This window comes from Strongylocentrotus purpuratus, unplaced genomic scaffold (genome assembly GCF_000002235.5).
Source record: "Strongylocentrotus purpuratus isolate Spur 01 unplaced genomic scaffold, Spur_5.0 spur5_contig_847, whole genome shotgun sequence".
Taxonomy (NCBI): Eukaryota; Metazoa; Echinodermata; class Echinoidea; order Camarodonta; family Strongylocentrotidae; genus Strongylocentrotus; species Strongylocentrotus purpuratus.
In genome coordinates, this window is record NW_022145554.1 from 1,088,627 (window position 1) to 1,108,658 (window position 20,032).

The window sequence follows — 20,032 nt, forward strand, 5'->3', positions numbered from 1 at the left end:
ATGGGCGCGGCTATGTTATAACCGGGCTGGATTGTTTGCATTGCTCACCTATCATTGTGATGGAGGGAGTTTGGTATCTGCAACATGTTAGCACACAGTGAGATTTTCAAAGGTGCTCTCAGGCAGTTCGACAATAATAATTATAATAATAATAGTGGGTTCTTGTATAGCGCTCATGTCAGTCAGATTTGACCCTCCTGGCGCTCCCGATTATTACCCTGGCTTCAGCACGGCTGCCATACGGCGCTCTAGCATTTCAAGGAATAAATTCCTACCAGGTACCCATTTACTTCACCTGGGTGGAGTGTGGCAAATGTAGATCAATGTCTTGCCAAAGAACATTAGTGCGGCGGCGGGACTCGAACCGCGGACCTTGTGATCAACAGTCCGGCGACGTATCCACTCGACCACAATTACACCTCTACATATATACCATTTATTTATCTATTTTTTACTCTGGAGTTTATCAACTCTGTATAACTCTCCATTACACCATACTTTCCTTTATCCTGTACTATATCCACAGCTCTTGATCATATTTGCCTGTCTTCCTTGCATTTTGAGTCCTGTATTATTCTTCTAACTTGAGCTAACAAACTACACATTGTTCTCACAAGAAGTATAGATAACACCATTCTATTTGGATAGCATGGCATTGTCCCCAGTTTATGTGAAGGGGAATTCCCACTAAGACTCAATTTTGTGTGTAGGGTATGATGATGTTTGTGAGTCATTGTGGATGGATTGATTAAATAAATGACAAGTTAGTGGATTGGTCGATTGTTAAATATCCTAACAGTTTTCTGGTAAGAGAAAAATGATGGAAAGTTAGTTAGTGAAAAGTAAAAGCTAACTTTCAATTAGAATGATAAGAAGTCAATGCAAGTACTTTTTAGCCCTCATATACATGTATATATATATATTTATATATATATATATATATATATATATATATATATATATATATACGCTGTATATTATAAAAAGAGAAAGTCCATTGTCACAATCTTTAAAACAGGTACCAGGGGCAGCTCCATGATTTTGTATAATGAAAAAGGGGGGTTTCATCTCCCCTCCCCCCCCAAAAAAAAACAACCTCTCATTAGAATCAAAAACAAAAATATGTCAAAGACATCAGAACTTTAATGGTGCTGACTCAGCACTCAAAGAAATGAGACCCCCCCCCCCCAAAAAAAAAAAAAAGAAAAGAAAAAAAGAAGGTATTGGAAGAAAAAATTGTTTTGTCCAATACACGCAAATGTATGACAAGCAATAGAAAGGGGGGGGGGGGGGTGTCAGACCCCTGTAACCCACTGCCTCCCCAGTCTAATGTATAATAGACATTTCATGTATTAAAGCTTTACTCATTTTAGGTTTGGAGTTTATCTTACAGATATTATTTACAATGTATACACACACAATTGATCATTCTTTAAAACTTCAACAATTTATTTTTATTGCGTGTTAGACAATTTCTAGTTGAAGATGATACTGATACGAGCGTGAGAAACAAATGTAAACACAGCAAAGCAACATTTATGAAATCTTTAGGAATACACACTTGAAGTGCACATACAGCCATTATGGTAATTGTTGAAAAGTTAACTGCAGCAGTACAATGATGTTCTGTCAAAAAGTTATATGGTATGACAGTTTCAATTGCTGAGTGAAACTCTTTTGTGAGGTTGAAGTTTAGAATACAATGTGTCTGACTCTCCCTCCCTCTCTCTATCTTTCTTTCTTTCTCTTGGTATCTTTTCTCTCTCACACACACACTTTCTCTCTCTCCCCCTCTCTCTCTCTCTCTCTCTCTCTCTCTCTCTGTGTCTTTTCACCCCATCCTGTGCATGCACGCTGATTGGTTGGGGAAATTGCTGCAACTATTCGCTAATCAGTAACACTTCCTTATTATCGCCTTCTTCGAAGCAGGAGAAGTGAGAAAAAGGTCTTTAAGTCGAATTACCAAAAGGAGTCATCTCTTTCCAAGCCACCGTGCTGACAACACCCGCAAGGCAGGGCACCTGCTCCCCATAGTCCCACATTGTCCTCGTGGAGACTCAGGTCCCATGGAGATAGCTGGGTCGAGGAAATTGAACAATTAGAGTTTTGGGAGAGACGCACAGCTGATAGCTTGGATCTTGCTTGTGTTTTGAGGAAGCAATCACTAATTCTTGGAGCCTCTGGGAGTACGCTTTAGGGGCTTGTAGTTTGTTCTGGCGTTCAAACGCTGTTTAGGACTTCATTGTGGCACACAGGGCATGGTCCTTCTATTTTCTTTGGAGTACGATCACTTTCAAGATTTTACATTTCAAAATAGAAGACTACAGAGAGTTACCTTCAGAATTGGACATTTTTTGAGGAACAGATAATCTTTCGCCGTCGCATCGTGTGAAGAGAATTTGTACTGCGACATTCAGATTCTGGAACAATAGTCCATGAAGCAAATTTCATGTACACAGTCATTTTCTGTGCGATCTGGCAAAGGTTGTCTCTTCTTCTTCAGTTATAGCTGATTTGTGAAGCTTTTATGGTTGACATTATATGCAAAGTTAGTTAGGATACAGTTAGTGTATGGAATGGAGATTATTTTTAACCCTTTGTAATGAAAAGTACGAAGAGCAATCTTCAGCTCTACAACAGATAGCCGAGTCCCCTTTTATGGGCCTGCCGGCTTTTTAGAAGATTTTAGCGCTTGGAACGTTGCCATTACTTTTGTACCTTCAGCAAACTTGACTTCATTCTTCTTCTGCCTAATTTGTAAAGAAATGACCTTACGTGTGATGTTGCACGACCTTGAACTGACAAACTTGTCTTACAGGATCAAAAGGTACTGAACAATGGGACTTCTTTAGGGGACTCCCAGTCCTGAGTAAAGTATTGTTTAAAAAAGGACCCTACCCATTTCTCCTTTGTTGTGGCGAATAATCAACTCCTATTTTCAGAAGCACGTTGATTGTTGATGAGCAAGTGCCTTTGCATGATGTCATAACGGAATACAATGAAAGCTCAATATTTGGATATTATGTGGAGATCGCACTCAGAAAATCTGCATTTATTGTGTGCATTTCCTGACAATGCTAGAAGTAGCACCAGTGCCCGGACAGAAAAACTTGATTTAGATTGAATGGATGTTGATCTTTTCAGATGCTGTTTCGACATTATTTGTGAATATACCAGTTGTGGAGAGTACCATAAAAGTCTAATTCAGACAGGTTTCTTTAATGTATCTTGTCAGCTCTATAAGTTATGCTGCATGTGCAGGTTAGACCATATGTGGATGTTTCAGTACTCCAGTGGAATCCCTGATTAATGCCACTAGACTCAAAGGTTTCTATAATTTACTACAGAAGGATCGTTCACAGGATACGTGCATAAATATGTTTATCTAAAGCTGACGGAAGTGCCTAATTAATCAACCACTTTTTAATTGTCTCAGCTATCTGAGGAATGTTTTAGGACAGTGTCCATTGAAGACAAGGATAAATAAAGACAGTTTAGAGACTAATTCATTACAGAAATTACTAGGTGAAAAGTCATTGGTCGCTGAGATGTCTGTCCGTTGTGTATTGAAGTGATAAGAGTTGTTAGGTCCGGACACTAATGAGCCGTCTATCACAGGACCTAAAGTGAAGAACATTTGAAGCGGAGTACAACCTCAAGGCTTTTGAAAGTGTCTGGCATCTTTATCGTCTAATCATGAGGGAACATACCAAATATCTTTAATAACGGAATGGCAGTTGTTGACAAAACTATGGCTACTTTGTGAGTATGCCAATGGATATCCTGTAACTTATATCTAATGATAATAGGACTTTATTCAGGATTGGAGACTGTGATAATAAGTTCTATTAAAAGACTTGTATTGCCAAAGAGGATTTTCAACGATGCCGAGCGACATAGTATCCTTTACATTTGACGGATGTAAGTTGAATCCACTACAGTATCGCTGTTGCATACAGTGAACAACTGAATTATTCACACCCCTTGTACATTAAATGTTATTTATTCCATAACTCAAGAATGAAAGGTGGACCGGTTGAATTATAGGGCATTTATTGAATACTTTTAGATGTATGGCGACTGGCTGGAATGCTCCCCAGGGAGTGGAAAATGTGCGTACATTGTGTGCGGGTACGCCTGAATCCAATGACCGGGGTAATAATATATCTGTAAAGGGCTTAGGCACATCGTTGGATCGATGTATTGAGCGCTATATAAACACAGAATAATATTAATATTATTATAAGCTTTAATATGTCACATTCTTAAAAAACATAAACTTGAATGAATCAATTCTTTAAAAGTGCTTAAAAATGACAAAACTTTGTAAGGTTATGAATGATTTTAGTTGTTAACGAGAATCTCTGTTTATTCACTTCTCTTGTTCCCTGAGAAGAATGTGAATAGACATCGAGATTCATGATTCATATTTGATGAAATGTGCCATTTCCATGGGAGGAAAATGTTAATCACTTCTTTTGCAAAAGATTTATTTTCCCTGGAGGAACATTAATTGTTTAACATTAAAGTAGTATATTAGTACATACAGCTAACAACTAAATTAGTTTTTTGAGAATGTGAAATATGAAAGCTGACATCTAACAGTTATCTAACAAAGGCCCCATTAAATTCAACCAGTCCACCTTTCATTCTTGAACTTAACATAGAAAACACACACAAAAAGTATCAAATTTACAACAGTTATAAATAATTCAGTTGTTAACTGCAAGTAATTACCAACTGAAAGGTGGGAAGATGATAAAGTAGATCAAAATACTTGATTACTGTACTAATATATCCCACTGCTGACACCATTTAAAAGTAAGAATCTTCTTTTGAGAACCAGCAGGGATGAAGTCGATGTTGAAGACTTTAAGTATACAAGTTTATATCCTTCTGTATCCTAACAGATGATATCTAGTTCTGGTAGCAAAACTGGAATTGGAATGGAACTTGTCATATATCCAAATATTGTAACTCTTGTATCATAAGGTATATGTTGGATGTTCCATCTAAGATTTCTGGTGGAAGATTATTCTTTAAGTGATTTGATAAAATTATGTTTAAAGGAATGTCATTATTAGGCTACAAAACATCTGCTGTTGGCCCGGGAGCAGGCCTCGATCGTCCCACATTGGAACCTCACAGATATTTTTTACAAAGTTTCTTAGATCCACTGGCCACAGCTACAGTATGTTTTACATGTAGCCGTTGCATGAAGGAATTTATATATCTGGTCCAGGCATGTTTATTATTTTGCAAATCTTATTTGTTTGATATTACTCATGAGGAGGAGACGGAACTTCATGGTTGCTTTATACATGTAGGTTTGTCGGTATTTTGCTTTTTATCAAATACAGTGAAAAGAAAGCTGGCAAAAAGTTTTTAGGGTTTTATCAAAACTGTTCATGGGCTTTAAGATGATATGAAACCTGTCAAATTATATTTGCTCACTGCTGGAATATATATAATTTGCATTGCTTTCAAAGTGTGTCGAAACATGCAGTTCCTACCCAGAGGTACATGTACATGACACCTTTCATTGAGCTGCTGGCACCATGAAACGATGCGCTGGTTGTGTATGTTATGTATATCTGAATCATTGATAAGTTAATGTTCCTCGTAGATGGCACATCCTCCTCCTTCAAGACATGTCTTTTGAGTTCCTCCATGATGGCTTTGGGACATGACACAAACCAATTTCAAAATAACATTCCCTAGCTAAGACTATAATTCTTTATTATAAGCACAGAACAGATGTCCTGTACAAACTGAAATATTCTGTTGGTATTAATGGTCAATTTCTCTCACTTAAAGGGGTGTAGCATGACGAGACTACATGTCTTTCCTGTGGCCTGAATAGGGGCCAATCGGGTATAATATGACTACGGACAACGGGACCGCAGTACGCGAAACCGAAGCGTGATGAGAACTTTTATCAAGTCCATTCGCTAACGTGCAGTTGTCCATAAGAAGTCGTAGATGGCGTTAACCAGTATTTGCCATGCTACACCCCCTTTAAGGTTCCTTTGACATCCTTCTCCAAGATGTCTTGGTCTATGAGTTCCTCTGAACCAGGAACCAAGAACACGATTCCTTCACCTTGACTAGCTTGGCACAGAGCAGTTGTATTGAACTACTTGAAATAATGGATCAACAAGAATGTATTGTTTTAAGGGTTGTTCTCTCCTTCCGTTCAGGTGCTCATGATATCCTCCTCGGGGAGCACGTGGGCAGGGTTCTAGGGTTCCAGGACCGGTCCAGGATCACATTGTTTTAATGACTATTCTCTCCTTCCGTTCAGGTGCTCATGACATCCTCCTCCGAGATGTCATGCACTCTGGCTTCCTCTACAAGAAGGCTCAGGATCGTAAGGTGGATGTCCTAGGAGAGGTCGGGGAGCATGTGGGCAGGGTTCTGGGGTTCCAGGACCGGTCAAGGAGGTGGCAGCTACGCTACGTCATCATCTATCAGCACTATGTATTGTACTTCAGGGACGACAAGGCCAAGAAGCCACAGGGAGTCTTCTCCCTGACAGGCTACAACAGGTAATAATAATGATGATGATTATTTAACTGTAATTTTTGTATCTAAACACACAGGCACAATTGCATGTTTCTATGCACTTTACAGAACAAAATACAGAAGAAGTGGAAATACACTGGGTTTATAATAAGTAAGGTAAGGGAGGTTACTTGATTTAATTGATTTGATTTGATTTGCCAATGTTAAATTGTTCAAAAATCAACAAAAAATTATCACACACACACACACGCACATATGTATAGGGTTTGTATGTAAGGACTCTGGTCATGATTAGGATTTGTCCAAATTAAGAAGGAAGACAAAATATTTTTGTCACATCATAAGATGCAAAAGCTTCTAAAAAATTGAAAATTTAGTTCTGAGGTACTAGATCACTTTAATATGGGGGAAACTCCAGTTCATAACTTTGTCATGATGTAAGTTGTGTTACATTTAGAACTCTCCCCTTAATTCTATGCTATCGTCTAAAATAGCATTGTTTTTGTAATCAGTGACACTACACACTCTTTTTCCATGATACATTATATGTAAAATACTTGGTTTATGCTTTTATAATGAAGATGAACTAATGAAAAACACATCTTTATTGCAACAAATATGTCTTTTCTGTCATTATAACCAATCACCAATTCAAAGCCATTTTCAAATTTCGAGTTTATTTCCAGATTTGGTTAAAAAACAAAGAAATACAATCAACATGTGTATACATGTATATAACAGAGATTTACTACTCATAATGCACAGGAATAACAAAGGCCAACAGGCCTATCAACCTATTTCCCAGATTTATTAAAGTTACATAATTTTGTTATTTATCATCATTTTTATAAGGGAAAATATAAAGAAAATTACAGAATAACTCTGAAAAGATGATTTAAAAAAAAAAAAAAGACAAAAAAAATCACTGTTCCACTTTACACCCATACAGGTATACCTGACAACTATATTTTCTATTTTATTTATGTATTTGAATCCAGGGTCATGCGAGATGAGGCGGTGTCAGACGAGAGAAAATGGTCATTTAAGATCATTGGGTTGAGGTCAGATTCCAGAACGTGGTACTTCAATGCAGCATCAGAAAAAGAAATGAAGGTTTGTACTGCATATTTTATCAATTCTTGAAAGATAATATTATTCCTTCCTTGTAAAGTGCACATTAATTCATGATATGATGTTACAACTTTGCACTTCCAAAGAGTTTAGAATGTGATCATGTTGCCTTAGCTCTTGCAACTGTTACCAGCGCACTGTGCGTTTCAAGGAATAATCATACTAGATATCTATCTGTATCACCTGGGTTGCGTGTGTCAAATGTAGATTAATGTCCTAGCGCTGTGGCAAAGATTTTAACCCTTTTCCTTGTGGTTGACAGCCTGGTGGCGTCATAAAGTCAAGTATGAAGTCCTGGCCTGAATTATAAGCATCTTAAAATTTTCCTTGCATTTTTTTTCTTTTCCTGAAATTGACTGGTCAGGGCTACAAGGAAATATTAATTTCTACGCTGGAGGCTGCATGACTCAATTTTTGTTGACCAAGTTTTGATGAAAATGAAAAGGAGGGAGTAAAGTTTGAACTGCTACCTGTGTGTCCCGTTAGTGGGTCACATCCGCTAATTTGTTCAAGGGGTAAGGCACACCAAGAGATGACCCAAAAGGACGGAGTGATAAAAAGATGATTTTGACATGCTCTTCCTATTTCCAATTCAATCCAATCTTTATCCAATATTTGTTTTAAAAGGATATCAAGATTCAAGATTTTATTTGTCCATAATATAATACAGAAATTTGTTTTCCATTGGTGTAACATGTAATATATAAAACACAAGACAAAAACATGGTGTCGTGTGCTGAAAGCCAGAAGGGCGTCAAGACTATAAAGAAAAAGTCTATGAGCAGGTACGGTCCTCCGGCTTTCAGAATAAAACAATAGTCATGACAAGACAGTGACTTATACATAGCAAGAATTTTAAATACCATTCTGAATCACATCATGAATAAATTCAGGTATGAATATAAATGTGAATATGAAAGTAGAATAGGACGAGCAGCATCACAATCAAAATACGAGCTGAAAGAGAAAGGAAAAGAGAGCTCAAGCTCGAAGGACTGATAAAAGAAGGAAATATAGGAAGAGTTGGTAAGGGTCCAAAGGGGAAGAGAAGAGATAGAGAAGGAGAGATGGCATAATTTCTAATCAGATTATAATGCATGACAGAAAATACATCGCCATAGTAATGTAGAAAAAAAAATCGGCAGCAGAGCTAAACAACGGATGTTTTTGACCCACAAAGGTGATAAGGTGGAAAACTTTCCAACCCAATCCCTACAAATTTATTTTACTAAAATCGCTAGTGATATATTTAGTATTTGTGAGTATACAGTGAAATTCTTAAGATGGTTCGGCAAGAATCAACATAAAATGATTGTTGATAAGCAAATGGCCTTCTGAACTTGAAAATTGACCCCTAATTATTGATAATCACCTGTTGGAAATGTAAAGTAGGACCCCCTTGCTTTGGATTATTCCTTGTAATTGTCCTCAAACAAAAGAAAGCATTGAAAATAATATCGCTAGTGATATTCGTTTGTCTCGCAATCACTAGCGTTATTATTTTCAATACTACATCCTCAATGAGTAATATATTTAGCATTAAAAGAAAATGAAAATGTCCAAACATATGTATCATGTAGACAATGCATTAGTTAAGGTAGGTTCGTTTCAAAATATTTCAAGATCATAATCCAAATCTGAAGCAAATGCAAAAAAGAAGGCATATTTTAGTCCCCAAAATGAACACATTTTTGTAATACTTGCTTGGTGATATATTTCATTCCATTTCAGGATGTAGATTGTCTTTCCCTTATACCTATATTGAAATAACAGCTAAAATTAAATAATCATTTCAGAAACAAACAAGACGTAAAAACTTTTAGGAAGAAATTTTAGAATTTGGTTTCCCGCAAGACAAAAGGATTCTCATTCACAATACAAATGATGAAATATTGAAAAATGTTTATAGCTCAAGTACTTCATACGAGATTGATGAACAACTTACATTGTCATGTTTTTACTAGTTATACATGTAGCAGTGAATCGGACTGCCTCATTTAGAATTCAATTGAGTCACATGGGGAACATGTGACTTGTAAAACAAGTGTGCATGGAGCAATGTGGTACCTCTTAGCACTGGCCTTCTTCTAAGGCTTTATCAATTGTAGTTCTTTGTCGCCCAAGGGCACAGTGTAGTGCGAAGTATCGGTAGACTCATATAAGTTATTCAAGAAGTTATGATGCTATTAATAAAAGGAATGATGTCAAATTGAGAGTGATGTAATAAAGTTAAGATGATGATGATGGTGGTAATGATGATGGTGGTAATAATGATGGTGGTGATAGTGATGATGATGATAGTGATGATGATGATACTGATAATGGTGATGATGGTGATGGTAATGATGATTTGCTGATGACAATGGTGGTGATGATGATGATAGTGAAAATTATGATGATGATAGTGATAATGATGATGATGAGTATGGGGGTTATGATGAGAATGATGATTACGGTAACGATGATGATGAAAATGATAATGAAGATGATGACGATGATAATTAATGATGGTAATGATGATGATGAAAATGATAATGAAGATGATGACGATGATAATTAATGATGGTGATGATGGTGATGGGGATGATGATGATGGTGAGAATGATTATAATGATTTATAGATGGCACTTTGTTTTACTGATTGGGGCACTTTCCACTTTTTTCTATTTAGTCTAAAAATATGTAGTCATTGAGTTCAATAACTCATAATTGATATATGAACAACTGAGTTTATACTCTTTAAAGGGATAAAGTAAGATAATGCCAACGCAAATGAGTAACATTATCCAGAGTTCCAAACTACCTTTTTCACAAGGGTCCAGATAATTGTTATGGTTAAGAGATGATATCAAACCAAGGGGGTGTTTCACAAAGACTAAGATCGACTTTAAGTTGGATTCAACTATGGCAGGCCATTCATGCCACTGTTTGCTCTCATCATAATGATCTTTAGATAATATTTTTTCCTTCAATAATGAATTATCAACAAATTTAAATTCTGTAGAGTTGTGACCAAGATTTGTACGTCTCTTGAGAGACCAATGCCAGTAAATGGTGAGAGCAAACAGTGGCATGGACGGCCTGCCATAGTTAAGTCCAACTTAAAGTTGATCTTAATCTTTGTGAAATACTCCCCAGGGCCCATGTGCATTGGATCCCAGTAAGTGCCATACCCTGCAACATCGCTCAAGTCATTTATGATAAGGAATACATTAGACGTAGATCATATTCTAACGTCAAAACTTCAATACCGCGTCATGGGATTGAAGTACCTCTAATACGACTGACAGGGAGACTATAAAGCAGTTGTTCGGTCATGTCACACGTCACACGTACGAGTAAGAGATGAGTCGGAGCTCCGATCCGTAGCGTGGGTTTCCCAGGGAAAGCGGAAGCTTGTCACCCGGTTTGAACAGGAGAGGAAAGGATTCTATTACCGACCCGATGACTGACTAGTAGGGGTCCTGTATTACGGCTCGTTCACATATGACTAGGTTTAAGGTTTACCACATCAGGGGGATGTTTCACAAAGATCCTAAGACGAACTTAACTCTAAGTTGGACTTCAATATTATGGAGAGCCATTTGTAGCCTTAAAATAAAATATATTCAAAAGCAAAAATTTAAGTATTTTAGACTTTTCATAAATTCCACATCAAGAACATGAACTCTCCTTCATAATAGAAAATATGAATGATTTGAATCAACATTTTATGCCTTTTTAAAATAAATTTTACAAAATATTTTCAAAGGTGCTAATGGCGTTCTATAGTTGTTAAGTCCAACTTAGAGATAAGTTCAACTTAGGATCTTTGTGAAACACCCCCAAGGTGTTTTTTTAAATTTTATTAATGATGACTTAAAGTGTAATATGATTCACATTTCTGTATCTTGTAACACAGAGCTCAGTACATGTAGGACCTTTGTTGTGCACAGTTGCTATTCATTTCATAAAATAATGCAGCATTGTTGTTTTTTACAGTGTTTTAGCTCGTCTTTTCTGAACGGGCCTTTATTTTGCCTAGGCTGTTTATCATATCATATGTGAACAAAACCTTAGTCAATGAATGAACGCACTAAGTTTTACATGTCATTTGATAGGAAGGGGGAAAGGGAAGGGAAGGGGGATGCAGTCATAGTTACTACATCACAAGTCTCTGCCTTTGCTGAATATAAGAAATTCTGTAATATTGTTTTAGAACAAAAGCAAGAATATATGAAAAGTATATTCTTTGCAATAATGTAGTAGTTCGTTTATTAATGCATGGTATTTTGATAGTTGGTAAAGATGACAGTTACTGTTCCAAATATTGAGAATTTTATCCCTTGATCGGCTTCAGTATGACACATGAAATATTATATACCCCCCCCCCAAAAAAAAAAAAAAAGATGAATAAACTCAAAATGGTAAATTTTGCTACCATTTTCTGGAATTCCCTCTACTTCGTAAGACATACATATATAGATTACGTATCGGTCAAAGTTTAAACAAAACACTCCACAATAGATAGCAAACAGAAATAGCTAGATATTTTTTAAATGATAACACCATGTGATTATATTACTGTAACTTCAATCATGTTATATTGATTTAGCAGCTGAAATAACAATAGAATTTCATTATTTTTCCATCTTTTAATAAGAGGCTCCTCGATAAACAATACACGTACGTCTTGTTTCCGTCTTTGTTTCCTTCGAATCATGTGCATCAAATATATTCAAGTCTTCTTGTTTTCACTAGGCATATTTGCCTATGATATCATGTATCTTTAAGAAATGTGTATTCAATTTGGAGGGTATTACTGTGGAAATCAAGGAAACGACAGACAATCCCAAATTGTTGTAGTTGGTTGAGGACGTTGGCAAGAGGCTCTGTTTATAATGGCGAGAGTCCAAGTTGGGAGTAAGGGCATGAATTTCAATTGAAATTTTGATGTATTTTCGGCATTTGAGTATGTCCATTGTAATAATAACCACTTTTCCTTGAAAAAGAATTATGAGCATTAGATAACCACTCATGTAAAATATATTTAGAATCACTTATGGATATTAGCATTAATCCTGATATATATGGAAAGTGTCATTGTTTAATTTGCTTTTTCTTATAAAAGTCAACATAATACTACTCTTAGAACATAAATTTAGAATCAAATTAGTGGTGATAATTGTAGTCTTGATTAATTCTACTTCTACATGTACTTCTATACTTATTCTTGTATTTGTACTTGTACTTATACTTATATTTATATTTAAATACTAATACTTCAACTTGTAATTATACTTATACTTAGACTTACCATATACTTTTATGACAATACTCTGCAGGTTCCTTTTAGAAGGATGTCGTGCTAAGGATTTTAACGTAGGTGCTTAATTGCAGTGCATTAATATTATCTATGGTCTTGTACTCATATCCACTCTTTCTCTGACAAGAAAGGAAATGGATACCAAATTGTTAGAATGAATTTACTATCATATCATTTAACATATTTCAATGTATTTTCACATATTTTTGGCAATAGTACCAGTTGTTGTTTTAGAAACCTTTTACTTAGAAAGCAAGAAAGAAAATATGCATCCCACTTTGTAATAATTGGAAACTTAATTGCGTAAAAGTCAAGCTGCAATTGATCGCAACTCAGATCAAACGCAAATATCATACGCAACTTGCAATCAAACACAACTTTGTGTTTGGTCATATATCTGTCATAAAGTTGCGTTTGATCCTTTTATCTGCTTGAAAGATGTGTTTAAAATCAAACGCAACTCTTTATGCAATGGCGGACCTCCGTTTGATTTTTAGAGTTGCGTTTAGATTCAACTCTTTATGCAAGAGGGCCCCGGGCATCATTCCTGAATCCCTGCTTGTATGTTTCTGCAGGGAGTATTAATCTAAAGGGGAAGGAGAGAAAGAAGGAGGGAGGAGAGAAGGAGAGATAAATAGAGGAAGCAAGCAGAGAAGGGAGGGAAGGGAGAATGCATAGGAAGGAGATAAGAAGAAAATTATTTATTTGTAAAATAAAAGAGGGACACTTGAAGAAGCAAGGTAGACGAGTTGAAGTCAATCAAGATGAACCTTGCACCCCCTCTTTGACAGTGATCTCATCCATATAATGTCATAGCCTGCCGTTCATAATTAGCGACTCACCTTATCCTATCTGTCCAAATGTCACTTTGTCAGGCAAGTTCAAGTGCATGTCTTTGTGATGTCTGAGTGCATGCACAAAGTCTTCATACTCTGAACTTGTTGAAGTGACAAAGAGGTCAAATTGATATACCCAAAATTTTATTCAAGCAGTATTTAACATTTCTAAACTCCACTCATTTCAAGTGCATTGATTTTGAACAATCGACTTAGTAGTAGTGGCTGTAGTACTACTCTGTAGTAGTAGCTTTTAATCGGAAATCAGCCATTGGCAACAGTTTCTCTTTCTATACCCCATTGTTCTGCTTTCCTTGACTGTCAGACATATTCACGCTAGACAGGACTTACTTACTTTAAAATAATACCTCTGGCTGGGCTTAATATTTTGTTATGAGCATTGACAACTGTCTCTAGCAAAGTCTGAATGTGAAAATTGTTGGGTTAGGGTAATTACCAGATATAATTGCTGATTGAACCACTTAATAACTTTCAGTTTCTATCTTTCTATATTCGGGGGGGGGGGGGGGGAGGAGGTTATGACCCTTTGTAAATTTCACCAGCAAAGTCTGAATGTAACAATGGTTTGTTAAGTATAATTACCAGATGTAATTGCTGATTAAATCACTTAATAACTTTCAGTTTCTATCTGTATCTGTAAGAAAGAAAGTGTTAACTGTTCTGCTGGCGAGACAGAAAATGATTTTAATAGCCTCTTGAGTAGGATTTGGTGAAGTTATATGAAAATTCAGTTCAATTCAATTCAATTCATTTAAATTCCATTCAATATTTTGTCATGCAATATTAGTTTGATTATTAATTTCTATTTTGTTTCCTTTAATACAGCTATGGATGGCATATTTCAAAGTAGCTATGGAACAAGCAATTCATGGAAAAGCAAGAGAAAAGTAAGTATCTCCCAGACTGTGAAATGGAACAAATTGAAAAAATAATCTTAAGAAATATTTCCCAAGTATGGCCCCTCAAGGGTTAAGAATCATGCGTGACCGAGAAAAGAAAAGAAAAGAAAAAAGATGTAGAGAGATTACCGGTACTTATTTTGCAAGTGTCAGTTTTGTATACAATGTATACTAGAATGTTTAGAGTCTTACCAAAGCTATTCGTATGATGAGCTTTTAACCATCTTTGTTTCATAAAAGTCATCAAAATCTTCAAGGTTTAAATTACAAGAAAATCTATTAAGACACTTTTTATTTGTCTTTTGTAGAAACAGCAAGAACATTTTCAATTGGTTAAAACACTACATGTAACACAATAAATTTTTATTATTGGAATTTTCATTTAAAATTCTGTTGACAAGCATGAGTTATACATTTATATACATATAGGAGTCAGAACATTTAACATTTCACTAAGAAGTACACCACTGAACATCTACATTATCATCACATGAACTTACTCTCTGTGTTTTCTATCAAGGTCATTAAAAATCCTTCAGGATCTGAAATACAAGAACAGCCATCGAGACACGCTCTTCGAGGACGAGTCAAGGCACTCGGGGTCAAGCAGCGGGGGGTCGACAAGCGGATCAAATGACCCCCTGGTCTACGAGGATATCGAGATGCCCCTCTATGATGACACAGCGAGTCCTACCAGTCCTAACGCACCACTCCATCGACCCCTGCCATCGTTACCTACAAGTACAGACGATTTTGATTCGTGTGAGGATTCATTCTTTTTCTTTGAATTTTTGTTGTTGTAATACTCTGTTGTTTTTATACAAATGAAAAAAACCTGAAACAGTCAAACCTGCTTTAGTGACCACCTGTCTACAAAGGCCACATTTGTTGTCTCCTTGAAAATGGATTCTAATTGAATCATGTACTAAAGGAACCTGTCTACAAAGACCACCTGTCTACAAAGAACAATGTTTGTGTTTCCCTTGGGTGGTCGCCATAGACAGGTTTGACTGTTTAACAATTAGGAGCTTATTAGTCTTGATAGGGTTTTCTATCAGAAAGAGCAGTCCAGTCAACCCGCTTTGGCAACCACCTGTCTATAAAGACCTTATTGTGTGTGTCCCTTGACTGGTGTTTCTCATTGACACATGTATTAAAAGAACCTGTACAAGAAAACCACCTGCTTTCAAAGACCACCTTTCTTGCTTTCCTTAGGTGGTACCGTAAATCTCCGTGTATAAGGCGCACTTTTTTGCCGCCGAAAAAATTTGAAAGTCGGGGGTGCGTCTTATACACAGGTACAGAATTTTTTTTTTTTTTTTTTTTTTTTTTTTTTTTAGTTTTTAGTTTTGATTTATGGCGCTATGCCTGGCAATGTCTCCTAGCTTAGTAATCAGTGTGGTGACTCACCACTCGGAAACTACAACAACACTCAAATTTGTCTGTCATCTTGGTTTGAAAGTTATCTTTTTAATAGATCTCAATATGTAGTTTATAATAATAATTCCTCAATTTTTTTTTTCTATAACAAATGGTGTACCACAAGGTTCTATCCTAGGTACTCCATTGTCCGAAATTTAGAGGATGCTATTCATATCATGCATGACTATTGATGTTTGGCATAGAACACAGTGCTTCTGCTAGGTGATGTGAGGAGGCTGGTGTGGGACACTTGGTATCATGAAGCCTTAGACTGTTGTTGCTATTATTTTTGACAAGTTCACAACTTCAACTGGACCTCGATGTAAATGAAGGTCCCTCCCCGCGTGGGTTTTCGGCAACAAAACAACAACAACAACAAAACAAAAAACGATTTTTTTTTTTTTTTTTTTTTTTTTTTTTTTTTTTTTTTTTTTTTTTTTTTTTTTTCCCCCCCCCCCAAAATAGGGGTGCGCCTTATACACAGGTGCGCCTTATACACGGAGATTTACGGTATGTATGTCATATCCGATGGAGCCTGTAGTAGATTTTCTCAAAGCTCTACGTGTGATTATTTATATGAAAAGTGCACATAAACCATAGCATTAAAAAAAAAATTGATGCTAAATATGATCCCAATTTAATTATCAGGTCCAAGGCGGTCATCAGCTGGTGCTATGTCGGGCATTAAAAGACCAAATCAATTGTCTACAAGGTCACCAATGGATGCAGATCAGGCAGGTAAGAAACGATTCCGCCTCCAATCGGGTATTGCTATTATTAAACGCAACTGTAAATGTTGTTTGAAAGTACAGGTTTGCAAGGCGAGAAGATAACTTGGAGAGTACATTTACCTTACAAACATGTGGAAGTCCTTTACAGGACTGTTTGTATTCTTGTTGTCTGTTGACAAGACAAATAATCTGTCCATAACCTCAAGTCTTTAATGATTCTGTGTCCTCTTCAGGACTTCTCAATCAACGCGAAAGAATACAAACAGCAAATCTGCTCTCTAAGAAACTGTAGATGATGATAAAATTGTCTGTTGATCGCCAGAAAAGCATTAGCTGCTATCTTTCGCACAGACTTGACGCTCTGCAGGCTCTCAGCAGACGATATTTTATTTAAAAAATAACTAGTATGATTGGCCTTTGTAGCATTTTTAATTGAGGGATCTATACTTCAGAATCAGATATGAGAAATGATAGCCAGTTCTTGATTAAATGAGCAAACCATGCCGATATGGTTTCGCTTCTCGTCACCATAGTTTATGAAAGATCTTATTTTTTGTTAATATTTTATCTACTGGTATCTTATTCAAATATATTTATACAGGAACACAAGATCAATATGTTAATTTTTTCCATTTTGGTCCTGATATTAAAACATACAAATCTGAACAATTGTTGAATGATAAAAACAAATTAACAGTCAACATAATAACAAGGAAAACAATCAAGTCTGGATCTTGAATTGTAATTTGCAACCATATACTGAAAGTATTACATTTCCTTTCAGGGGGTTTCTGGTATTTACAGACCTTATTTCTTTAAAAATTCATTCTTTTAATTCTATTGGGTCTATAAAACCAAGGCTTATTTATGAAGGGTATCGTAAATATTGCTTGGAGGAAATTGCTTAGATCTGGAAGAGTGATTTTTATTGCCATTGAAATGCCAATTTTTATTCTACTTTTATTATATATTTTCTATATTTGTTAAGGAAAATTCCCATGGCCAAAGCATTGTCATCCAAGTTCTCTTCTATTATCTATTCGTATTTATCTGTTTGTGTGTATTTTTGTCAGGCAGGACATTGTCAATAAAACCTGATACAAAAAAAAATCTAGCCTGTCATAGCAAAGGATATATCAAGGATTATATGGATATCATAAGCCAACAGGGACACTGCTTTCATGAAATACAATCCGGTCTTTTTGGAAGTTGCAGCAAATTCAAGGATATCCTTAGGCAGATCAGATACCGCTTATTCCAATTATTCTTTTGTAATAAGGGTAATAACAATGGATTTTAGCAAAATTTGAAAAAAAGATACATTGATCAAGTTACATCTATCTTTAATAGAAGATTCAACATTGATTTTGAAGATATCTCCACCTAAAATTGATAGCGCTTACATGAAATTATGTCTCATCAAATGTAATGATGATATTTAAGATTTGGGGGTTTGAGAACAAATGAGCCAAAATGGGTAATAATTCAACCCAAAACTTTCCTGTCATAAACTATGAAATAACAGATTCAGGAATATCTTAATCCAAAAAGGATAGGAGAACAGTTTCGACATCAAATCTTAGCCTAAAGGGATGATTCCATCATAAAATACTGTTTCATAATCAGGGATATTACAACAGATGCAACGATATCCTAATCCTAAATAGAGCATACTCTCACGACTATCTGTCTTGTCATGAGGGATTATAACGATGGATTTGCGATGGGATAAAAGTCACAAAAAGTGGAACTTCTGTTTGTTGACTACCATGTATGAGTTGGCTGTTTTCATTGTTGAAACAAATCCAACTCAATAAGCATGTCTATCAAAGAGGATTTATGAGAGATATTTGGCTCCTTCCTATAGATTAGATTTTTCTGAAACTTTAGAGATGGAAATGTCAGATATCATAATGGTTTGAGGCAAACTCAAAAGATTTGAAAGATAATCTCTGTCTTCCTATATACTAGATTTTTTTCTCGATTTGTAGAGATTTGATTGTCAGATATTGCAAAGGTTTGAGGCAAGTTCTGATAGTGAAGATAATGTGTATACGTCATAACCAATATTAAAACATTTGCAATCTTTATCTGTATGTCTGTCATGTTTTCACCTACCGTATGAAGTGAGGATGAATCTTCTTTATTGATCCCTCGTTCTGTAGCATCTTTGTCATTATTTGATTGTTCTATCATTTCTGAGGGACCGTGAGAAACAAACAAAATACAAATCATACGCAATAAACAGGAAGAGGATTTGTTTCACAATTCCTTACCGGTATTTGTATCTGTGTCACGTGTAATAATGTATGTTGTTGTGATGACTCTCGGTATATGTTTTTGTTTCTTATCTTCTTATTCATTCTTTTGTTTTCAACCATCTTGTCAGTGTCTACTGTATGTCATTGAAGAAGTCACCAGTATGTTTGTCTCATTGTTGCAGCTGTTCTTGTTTCTTTCTTTTGATGATCATCCTGTTTGTCTTGTCGCTTTTCTTTGATTGTTAAGTTCATTATAACTAAGGATTTTCTGTATCTTATCTTCGAGTTGCTATTTCTATTTCTATGCCTGTACCCCTTTAATATCAATAGTAGGTCTAGGATCTAGAACTCACTCCGATCCCACCAAGCATCAAAATGACAGCTCCTCCTCCTCCTCCTCCTCTTCCTCCTCCTCCTCATCGTCATCCTCCTCCTCCTGTTCATCATCTGGGTCAATCAGGGGGTCGTCCATGCCAGGAACGAGACTTAAGGTCCCCTCTAACTCGGCACCAGGCTCACCCAGTAGTCGACCGCGCTTTCCGGAACCGCTTAAGATCCACCGTGAGTTTAGGGATCATCCTCCGTCTTTGGAAAGGATCGATCCTCGGGCACGCGCATGATTGTTCTTTAATAGTGACTAGAAGTGTTGTAGATGGATTGTTAGTCGTGGCCTTGCAGAATCCTGCCTGAGTTCTTTTCCATGTTCCTTCTTATCCATTTTTGCTTTTGTTTTGCAGATCAAGAAAGAATCTCAACCCATCATAACTGAAGTGCAATCCAACCTGCATCAGAGATAACCTGTCCATTAAAACCACCTGCGCATTAAGACCACCTGCGCATTAAGACCACCTGTGCATGAAGACCACCTGCCTATGAAGACCTTTTCCTTGAGTTGATTTTA

The 20,032-nt window shown here is 36.2% G+C and overlaps 1 protein-coding gene across 4 annotated transcripts in view; it reads left to right on the forward strand.

The window, feature by feature from the left end:
- Positions 1-20,032, forward strand: part of LOC582766 (SH3 domain-binding protein 2) — a 37,098-nt gene that overhangs the window by 8,519 nt on the left and 8,547 nt on the right. For 2 of the 4 annotated variants that reach the window (XM_030992709.1, XM_030992706.1), the window contains 6 exons: positions 6,305-6,548; positions 7,524-7,638; positions 14,644-14,705; positions 15,238-15,479; positions 16,788-16,877; positions 19,462-19,692. In XM_030992709.1, the coding sequence (XP_030848569.1) occupies positions 6,305-6,548; positions 7,524-7,638; positions 14,644-14,705; positions 15,238-15,479; positions 16,788-16,877; positions 19,462-19,692 (984 nt within the window). Of the gene's footprint in view, positions 1-1,974; positions 3,922-6,304; positions 6,549-7,523; positions 7,639-14,643; positions 14,706-15,237; positions 15,480-16,787; positions 16,878-19,461; positions 19,693-20,032 lie in introns of those variants that run through there. The other 2 variants (XM_030992714.1, XM_030992720.1) reach the window with 2 other exon arrangements.